Genomic DNA, 10000 nt, shown 5'->3' with positions numbered 1-10000 from the left:
CACAAGACAAGACAAGATTCAGCGAAGGAGAGGGAATGGGGTCGATCGACTAATAATTAGGACAAAGGGGGGAAAAATGAGGGGGGGTGGCTTAATTAACTTGCCGCTTCCTGACTATCCAGAGTTCAATTATGCAAGAAAAGCTCAGCAATCTGAATCATATGATTGGGTCTGTTACGAGGGAGGAGGTGGGATGTGAGGGTGGAGGGGGTGGGTTGTCAGAGAAGGATGAGGTAGGGAAGGAGGAAGAGGAGGAAAGGAATAGGTTTAGAATAGGAGGAGGAATAGGAAGAGGAAGGGTGTGTGTGTTTGTGTAATAGGGGAAGAGGGGAAGGAGGCGATAGCAAAAGGAAGATGGAAAAGGGGAAGAGGAGCAAGAATGGAAGGAAGAGGAGGAGGAGGAGGAGGAAGAAGACGAAGAAGAAGAAGAAGAAGAAGAAGAAGAAGAAGAAGAAGAAGAAGAAGTACATGAAGGCGAGTGGGAGAAGGAAATGGAGATTGAATAGATAGCGAAGTAAAACACGAAGAAAAGAAAAGAAAAAAGAAAGGGGAAGAAGAGGAGGAGGGGGAGGAAGAAGAGGAAGAATGTGAAGGCGAGTGGGAGGAAGAAACGGAAGTTGATTAGATAGCACAGTAAAAAAACGAGGAAAAAGAAAAAGAGAGAGAGAGAGAGAGAGAGAGAGAGAGAGACTCCGATAGATGATCTTCGCCCCATTGGGCTGCCGGCGGACTTTATATATCTTGTTCTGGCTGGCGTCAGACGGCTTTATTCAGCTTAGGGTAGAAGTCAGGGTGACGAAGGAACATATCTGAAGGGTTCTTTATTGGTTTTATTATGGCTTACGCACTTATGCTCACTTGTAATCGCATACTTAAACTACCTCTGATATACTATTTGAAAAAAGATATATAAATAGATAAATAAATAACTAAATAAATTAATCAATTAATGAAAATATATAGATAAACTAATGAATAAATAACTAAATAAATGAGAATATAATCGTTAAAAAAAATCAAGTGAAGTTGTCAAAGAACTCGCAAACATTGTAATCGCATACTTAAACTACCTCTGATATACTATTTGAAATAAAAAAAATATAAATAGATAAATAAATAACTAAATAAATAAATAAATTAATGAAAATATATAGATAAACTAATGAATAAATAACTAAATAAATGAGAATATAATCGTTAAAAAAAATCAGGTGAAGTTGTCAAAGAACTCGCAAACATTGTAATCGCATACTTAAACTACCTCTGATATACTATTTGAAAAAAGATATATAAATAGATAAATAAATAACTAAATAAATTAATCAATTAATGAAAATATATAGATAAACTAATGAATAAATAACTAAATAAATGAGAATATAATCGTTAAAAAAAATCAAGTGAAGTTGTCAAAGAACTCGCAAACATTGTAATCGCATACTTAAACTACCTCTGATATACTATTTGAAATAAAAAAAATATAAATAGATAAATAAATAACTAAATAAATAAATAAATTAATGAAAATATATAGATAAACTAATGAATAAATAACTAAATAAATGAGAATATAATCGTTAAAAAAAATCAGGTGAAGTTGTCAAAGAACTCGCAAACATTGTGGGAAGTGGATGCGAGAGTGAAGGTGGGAGTCGTTCAGAGCAAGAAAGTGAACCAAATGTCAGTATTTGTTTATTACCGAATGTTGTTTATTATGACGCAGCCTAAGTGAACAAACTGAATCGAAAGAGTAAATTAGGAAAGTCTCGAGAGGTGAAAGTTCAACAGAGTCTAGGAGAAGCTTGCATGGAAGTCGATATTTAACGTAGACTTAATAAATAGATAAATGAATAAGTGCGCATGCAGATAAGGTAATAGGTTAATGAATAGATAAGGATAATTAAAACAAGTCTAGATCTCTATGTTAGGAGCAGAATGACGAATATAAAAACATAAGATAGAAGGAGACTGCAAGAGACCATGAGGCCTACACTAGGCAGTTCCATGAAGGAATGGTAGAACTCACCTCAAGGTAGAGATGGTCGACGGAAGGCGCTGTAGCGAGAGCGCGGGCGAGGTTGAACCGAGGGACCGATGGATGTGTTGTCATGTACAGTCGACGTAGCGCCTTCAGAGGGGAAAGGAATCCGGGCTGCAAGAAAGAAAGGCGTCCCGTGATGGTCAGAAACGTTCTCAGGAACAGATGCAGTCGCGTCGTATGGACAGTATGGCATTTGTTCAAACGCGCTGACGTTACTCCAAGTCTGCGCAGAAATTCTGCATTTTTTTTTTTTTTTTTTTTTTTTTACATTCTGAGGGCCAAGACAACTTGCCCGCCAACGCAACCAGTTGCACGAAACCAATCGCAACGGATCCCTACACTCTACGAAAGCAGTATTCCCTATACTGTATTGACGTGACCATACGATTTTCCTTTACTTGTTATTTCAGAAATGCATATATACCCATTGCGATCGGTTTCATGCAACTGGTTGTGCCGGTGTGCGAGATACTTAATTAACTCGCATGGTTTATTGACTTCAAAGCATCTACGATCACGCACTCCTCCACCAATGATCCATTTGCATTCTCCCAAGTGGGAGGAGCCTCCACGCAAACTTGGATGACATCATGTGCATGACAGTATAATTGTGCCTTTTGACCGGGCTCGTGTCATGTCGTGAGGACTAGGTCAGACTCCTTAATGTGACCCAAGATCCGGGCACATGTCATGTCGTGAAGACTAGGTCAGACTCCTTAATGTGACCCAAGATCCGGGCACATGTCATGTCATGAAAACTAAGTCAAACTACTTAGCGTGACCCAAGACCCGGGGACATCTCATGTCATAAAGGCTAGGTCAAATTCTCTTATGTGACCCAAGAGCCAAACACATGTCATGGTATAAAGACTAGGTCAAACTCCCTAGCGTGACCCAAGAGCTGGGCGCAAGTCATGTTATGAAGACTAGGTTAGACTCCCTAAAGTGACCCAAGAGCACTTACCTGGTACCCTTGTAGTGGGAAGTCTCTGATGTCGAGTGTCTCGAGACGATGCAACCCGGGGAAGGAGTCGTTGGTGAGAGATCGGATGGGGTTCTTCTGCATGTAGAGCTCCCGAAGACGCGGAAGAACCTGCCACGCGATGTTGGTGGGCGTCGGGATTTCGTTGTACGACACGTCGAGCACCCTGTGGGAGGAGAGGCCGAAGTCCGGGGTCGGTCATTCCGAAGTCACAAGGGTCATGCAGGCAAAGTCATCATATCAAGACAAGAAGGCAGGACTTGTAGTATTGGAATTAAATTAGACAAATTTAGGTTTAAGAAATAAAAGAGGCAAGAACTGATTTACCTACAGTGGTTAACGAAGGGAATAGTCTTAGTAACTATGTAGTGAGCGCGGAAATAATTTATTGTTTTAAGAGGAGATTAGATAACTTTATGAATAGGGATGACAGGTGGGAAAGGACATGGGACTGGCTTGTGTAGACCTTATGGCCTCCTGCAGTCTCCTCCATTCTTATGCTTGTGTTAAGTCTAGGGGGAGGGGAGGGGGAGGCAATCATGCATAAGACGAACGTAAACACGTCAGTACGGGAATCGATCCGTGACAAGACACGCGCACATGAAGTTAGTCACGTGATCTACCTCGCGAGCGTTAACTTTTGCTTTCACTTTGTCACACACACACACACACACACACACACACACACACACACACACACACACACACACACACACACACACACACACACACACACACACACACACACACACACACACACACACACACACACACACACACACACACACACACACACACACACACACACACACACACACACACACACACACACACACACACACACACACACACACACACACACACACACACACACACACACACACACACACACACACACACACACACACAAACACACACGGGGCTAAAATGTTGGCGGGGAGTTTGGGGTGTGTGTGCGTGTAAGGTCATAGCATTACCCATAGATCGGTCATACGAGTTCTGAGCTCCCTTCTGGGAGGGAAATAGCTGTCGATCACGAGTCCAACACCTGATCCAAAAAGACCAAGGTGAATCACACACACACACACATACACACACACACACACACACACACACACACACACACACACACACACACACACACACACACGCAGGGCTAAAATTATTTCAGTATCGATGCGCTGCGGGTCGTTACTCCAACTCTTGGGCGGGGAGTTGTGCGTGTGTGTGTGTGCGTATAAAGTCACAGTATTACCTATAGATCGGTCATACGAACTCTGAACTCTCTTCCTGGAGGGAAAATAGCTGTCGATCACGAATCCAATACATGATCCAAGACCATGGTGAATCTCTCTCTCTCTCTCTCTCTCTCACACACACACACGCACACACACACACACGCAAGATGATAGTCATTTAATCTTACAAGGACGTTCCAATCACGCTGAGTCAAGTTAGTGAACTGTAATTGTCGACCGAAGTCATTAAGGATCTCTACTCTTTCCTGGCGAAGAACCCAGGACCTACCTGATGGAGGAGAGATTGGCCAGGGTGACGGCAGGCAGGAAGGAGAGGATGTTGTGGGAGACATTGAGGTGGACCAGGCGCGGGAGATCGAGGTCTGGAACGGCGCTCATCGAAGTGTTGGCCAGACTGAGGTTCTGCAGACTCTCTTGTAGGCCGTCGAAGGCGAAACCCGTCAGGTCCTGTAAGTAAAGCGCGAGAAGGTTCCTTGTGGAAATGAGTTTCTCCAGTTATTGAGTCCTTTTGGTTACAGAGGAAAAGAAGATATTAAAGACTTTCGTTAATCGTCGAAGGCGAAACCTGTTAGGTCCTGTAAGTAAAGCGCGAGAAGGTTCCTTGTGGAAATGAGTTTCTCCAGTTATTGAGTCCTTTTGGTTACAGAGGAAAAGAAGATATTAAAGACTTTCGTTAATCGTCGAAGGCGAAGCCTGTCAGGTTCTCTAAGTAAAGCGCGAGAAGGTTCCTTGTGGAAATGAGTTTCTCCAGTTATTGAGTCCTTTTGGTTACAGAGGAAAAGAAGATATTAAAGACTTTCGTTAATCGTCGAAGGCGAAGCCTGTCAGGTCCTGTAAGTAAAGCGCGAGAAGGTTTCTTGTGGACAATAGTTTCTTCAGTTATTGAATCCCGTTGGTAACAGAGGAACAGAAGATCCTAAAGTGTGGTAACCCAAGTCAGTATACTTTGCAACCAACCGAACACCGATGCCTCACCCCTTGTCCGTCCCCTGGGAAGGGACGGGCACCGGTGTTCGGTTGGTTGCAAAGTGTACTGACTTGGGCCACAGCACTGTTGAAAAACATGATAATTTTGCATTTCACCATAGAATATTGTGTTTTTTTTTTCAGATGGAGGACATATTCCTAAAACTCGTTGGTAAAATTCAAGAACATGCTGTATACTAGGGAGAGGGTCTTTTAAGCAAATCTAGATGACAACTGGAGTCGTGGTCACTTTTTTGTAATTAACGTTAAGTCCAAAGTCAAACAAATAGTATTCACCCATATGCGAATGCAAGTATTTCCTGATTTTCAAAAGTTGTTTATACTAATGTCTGAAAAATTCAAATTAGAAGTATATTTTTCGTCTTAGAAAACCACGTCGTTATCTGATTACAAGTTTGAATATTTCCAAAGCGTCATTCTTGTTTGTATACGTGTGATTCTCAAAATTATGAATGCATTTCCTTCCTGACTGATGTATAATGATGCAGCCTTTTATGCCAAAGAATATAAGACATCTTCTGAGGGACACACCCTACTTACCCTTACATGATGTAAGGGATGTCACGAAAAAACAGAGTATAATATTTTACCTCATTGAAATACAAACTACATCCTAATTACCCAAATGTTATGCAAGACAATCAGGACAAAAGAAATTAAAGGAATACACTATTTTCCTTTTAAGTAATACAAATGATACTTACCCTCATTGGGTTGTGTGAGATGTCCAGTGAAACCATTCTCCAGAGACCACGGAATGCTCTGGATTCAATTGTCTTGAGGTGGTTGTGGGACACATCCAGCTGGGTCAGGCGATCGAAGCGTCCCAACATGGAATCTGTGAGCGAAGTAATCTCGTTGTAAGCGAGATCGACCACGCGGATGGTCTCGAAGACTCGGTTGAGGGCTTCGTCTGGGAACTTGGTCATCTTGTTGTGCCTCGCCCGGAAGATCTCCAGAGGAGCCGTCTTGAATAGTGGGTCGGGGAATCCGCGTAGTCTGTTGAAAGAAGCGTCGAAGACGCGAAGGTTGTAGTGGTTCTCGAAGATGCCTGCCGGGAAGTCCGTGATCCAGTTGTGACGGAAGTTAACGCGCTGCAGACGCCGTGTTTCTTTGAAGGCGTCGTGGTCGATTTCCATGATCCTGTTGTGGCTGAAATCGAGGAGCTGCATTTGGGGTAGGTTACCGAAAATAACGCTGCTGACGTTACGGAGGTTGTTGTGATGGAACCAGAGTTGAAGGATGGAAGACCGGATCGACTCGAAGTAGTCCTTGGAAATCCACGTGATGTTGTTGTGACTGAAGTCGATCTTCTTAATGCTCGAATAGGAGTTCCACATGGACCCGTTCATCCTCAAGCTATTCATTCGGTTGTGACTAGCGTCGACCTTGAGTGTCGAGAGTGTCCCGACCTGATCGAAAGCGTCCAGGTTCAAGTTGTTCAATTCGTTGAACGAGAGATCCAGGTAACGAAGCTTAGGAAGGTTCTGGAAGGCTTCGTACTCGAGATCCTTGATATTGTTACCCTCCAGATCGAGATGTTCGATGTTCTCCAGGTCGGAGAAGCCTGCCTTGTCAACCTTCTTGATCATGTTGTCGTCCAGGTAGAGGAACTTCAGGTTCCGGAAGTCATGGAAGGTCTGAGACTGGATCTTGTTGATAGAGTTGAAGGAGAGCTGGATTGACTCGAGGAATGTATGGCGCTCTCCCTGGAAATGGTCTTTGTCCAGCTGACCGATCTTGTTGTCCCGGATGTTCAAGGAGCGCAGAAACCTCATGTTTCGGAAGCTGTCGCCATTGACATTGGTGAGCCCGTTATTACTGATGTCAAGGTTACGGAGGTTTGTCAGGTACTGCATAGGCTGCGGAGGAAGCTGTCCCATCGACAAGCCTGAACTCATGTACAACTCCTCTAGACTTCCTCCCACGTTCTTGAAGGCGTCGTTGTCCATGCTGCCGATCTTGTTGTTGGACATGTCAAGGATCTTGAGACCCGGCACGTGTTCGAAGGCGTTGCTACTGATGGAGGTGATGCCGTTCTTCATGATGTACAACTTCTCGACGGCCGGACCGAAGCCCTTAAAATCTTCCTTGCTGATTGACTTGCTGTTCAGCGTGCTGAGGCCGAAGGTCCTCACGTTCCTCATTTCCTTGAGGTCATTGAGAGGGATGATTCCCATCTTGTCTCCGAGGAGGTTGAGGTACTGAAGTGTATATCTGAATCCGTTGAAGGCCTCAGCTGGCATGATCGAGAGCTTGTTGTCATTGAGCGAAAGACTCTTTAGACTGCCTAGCTTATCAAAGGTGTTTGGGAAGATAGAAGACAGGTTGTTGTAGCTCAAGTCGAGGGTCTCGAGTGTATTCTCGAGTCCTCCAAAGGCCTTTTCCGAAATACTGTAAATGTCACAGTCATGGAGGAAAAGTTCTTTGATCTTGGCGTCCTTAAAGGCATCCTCTTTGATGACCATTAGGGGATTTCCCCGGAGGGAGGTCCGGTTGATGTTGTTGAAGTTCTGGAACGAGTATGGGGGCAGGATCTCGATCTGGTTGAAGTCGAGGATGAGCGTGTCGAAGGACAGGGTGCCCTGGTAGAAGACATCGAAGGCGCTGTCGATGCGGTTCTTGGCCAGGTTGAGGGTGTGCAGGCTGCGCACCTTGGACAAGGCCTTGAAGGGGATCTTCTGTAGGAGGTTGTTGGCTAGGTTGACGTGAGCCAGGCGACTGGCGGTGCCCTGCAAGGAGGAGGATGTATAGTTACGGCTTGTGGAAGAGTGGTGCCTACAACAGTGTATAGGGAATGGGGGAGTCGGTTTTACCATTGTTTATGAACTGAGCTCAATGTTAGTCTTCTCTTTGGACGAGATCAGTATCTGATATATATATATATATATATATATATATATATATATATATATACATATATATATATATATATATATATATATATATATTTGCCAATTCAAAGCAAGGGTGGCTTACCCCTGTCTTACAACTTTATTGCTATAGTGGTGGAACTGTATGATCTTCATTCCACTACGGTCACCACATCATTTTGTCTGTGTTCATTGCTGCATGGGAATGATTGTACAAGTGCTTGCCTGTTTTTATTCAATTAAACATCTATATACATCTTCATATTTTTATATCATAACCTCGCACGCACACACACACACACACACACACACACACACACACACACACACACACACACACACACACACACACACACACACACACACACACGGCTCAGTGGCGGATTGGTAAAGCACTGGCCTCACAAGCCAGAGAACCGGGGTTCGATTCCCCGGCCGGGCGGAGATAAGTTGGGTTTGTCTCCTTTCACGTGTAACCCCTGTTCACCTAGCAGTGAGTAGGTACGGGATGTTAGTCAAGGAGTTGTGACCTTGCTGTCCCGGTGTGTGGTGTGTGAGTGGTCTCAGACCTACCCAGAGATCGGCAAATAATGAGCTCTGAGCTCACTGCCGTAGGGTGGTGTCTGGCTGTCTCGACAGAGACTGCAGCAGATCCGAGGTGAATACACACACACACACACACACACACACACACACACACACACACACACACACACACACACACACACACACACACACGAATTTAAGAGCAAACTAGACACTGCGAGATACAAAGACGGGATACCACGAGCATAGCTCCCTTTTCCGTAAGATACAACTAAGTAAATACAACTAGGTAAATACAGCGAATCGACTTTTTCCAATTTGTCTACTCTCTTGTGGAATCTGTCTGTCGGTCTGTCTGTCTGTCTGTCTATCTGTCTGTCTGTCTCCTTGTTTCTCCTTTTGCCTCTGTCTATCTTTCCTGTGAAAGGATGGATTATTCACCCCCACGCTTTCCTCTTCCTCATCCTCCTTCTCCTCCTCCTCCTCCTCCTCCTCCTCCTCCTCCTCCCACTCTTCCTCCTCGTCCACCTACTCTTCTTCCTCGTCCACCTACTCTTCCTCCTCGTCCACCTACTCTTCCTCCTCGTCCACCTACTCTTCTTCCTCCTCCTCCTCCTACTCTTCCTCCTCGTCCACCTACTCTTCTTCCTCCTCCCTCTACTCTTCCTCCTCGTCCACCTACTCTTCCTCCTCCTCCTCTTCCTCCTCCTGCACTTACCTTTCCTCCTCCTCCTCCTCCTCCTCCTCCTCCTCCACTATCTACTCCTCCTCTTCCTCCTCTTCCTCTTCTTCCTCCACTTCCCCCTCTTCCTCCTATCCCTCCTCCTCCTCCTTCTCCTCTTCTTCCCCTCCTCCTCTTCCTTCTCCTCCTACCCTTCTTCCTCTTCCTCCTCTTCCTCCTCGTCCACCTACCCTTCCTCTTCCTCTTCCTCCTCATCATCCTCCTCTTCCTTCTTCTCCTCCTACCCTTCTTCCTCTTCCTCCTCTTCCTCCTCGTCCACCTACCCTTCCTCCTCCTCTTCCTCCTCCTCCTCCTCCTCCTCCTCCTCCTCCACCTCCTCCTCCTCCTCCTCCTCCTCCTCCTCCTCCTCCTCTTCCTCCTCCTCCTCCTCCTCCTCCTCCTCCGCTACCGAAGCACTAACAATTGCAAGCCGACGCTTTTCAATACGTCAAAACGTCAATCGACTGACGGGAGCGGCCGTTGCAGTCCGGCAGACCGTTACGTCGAGCCGTTACGTTCGTCTGCATCCCGCTGCATTCCCTTGCGACTCGTTGGTCCGTTACATTCCGTCCATTGCAATCTGTTAGGCCG

At 45.2% G+C, this 10000-nt stretch overlaps 1 protein-coding gene across 2 annotated transcripts in view; it reads right to left on the bottom strand.

Moving 5' to 3' along the window:
* Positions 1–10000, bottom strand: part of chp (leucine rich repeat containing G protein-coupled receptor chaoptin) — a 679434-nt gene that overhangs the window by 76629 nt on the left and 592805 nt on the right. For both annotated transcript variants that reach the window (XM_076213437.1, XM_076213438.1), the window contains 4 exons: positions 5974–8001; positions 4551–4729; positions 3006–3189; positions 2027–2152 (listed from right to left, as the gene is read on the bottom strand). In XM_076213437.1, the coding sequence (XP_076069552.1) occupies positions 2027–2152; positions 3006–3189; positions 4551–4729; positions 5974–8001 (2517 nt within the window). The remainder of the gene's footprint in view (positions 1–2026; positions 2153–3005; positions 3190–4550; positions 4730–5973; positions 8002–10000) is intronic.

The sequence above is a fragment of the Oratosquilla oratoria genome, chromosome 31 (genome assembly GCF_046742065.1).
Source record: "Oratosquilla oratoria isolate Oo_2021 chromosome 31, ASM4674206v1, whole genome shotgun sequence".
In the NCBI taxonomy this organism is placed as follows: Eukaryota; Metazoa; Arthropoda; class Malacostraca; order Stomatopoda; family Squillidae; genus Oratosquilla; species Oratosquilla oratoria.
The sequence above is the reverse complement of the archived record's forward strand: the minus strand, read 5'-3'. Positions and strand labels throughout refer to the sequence as shown.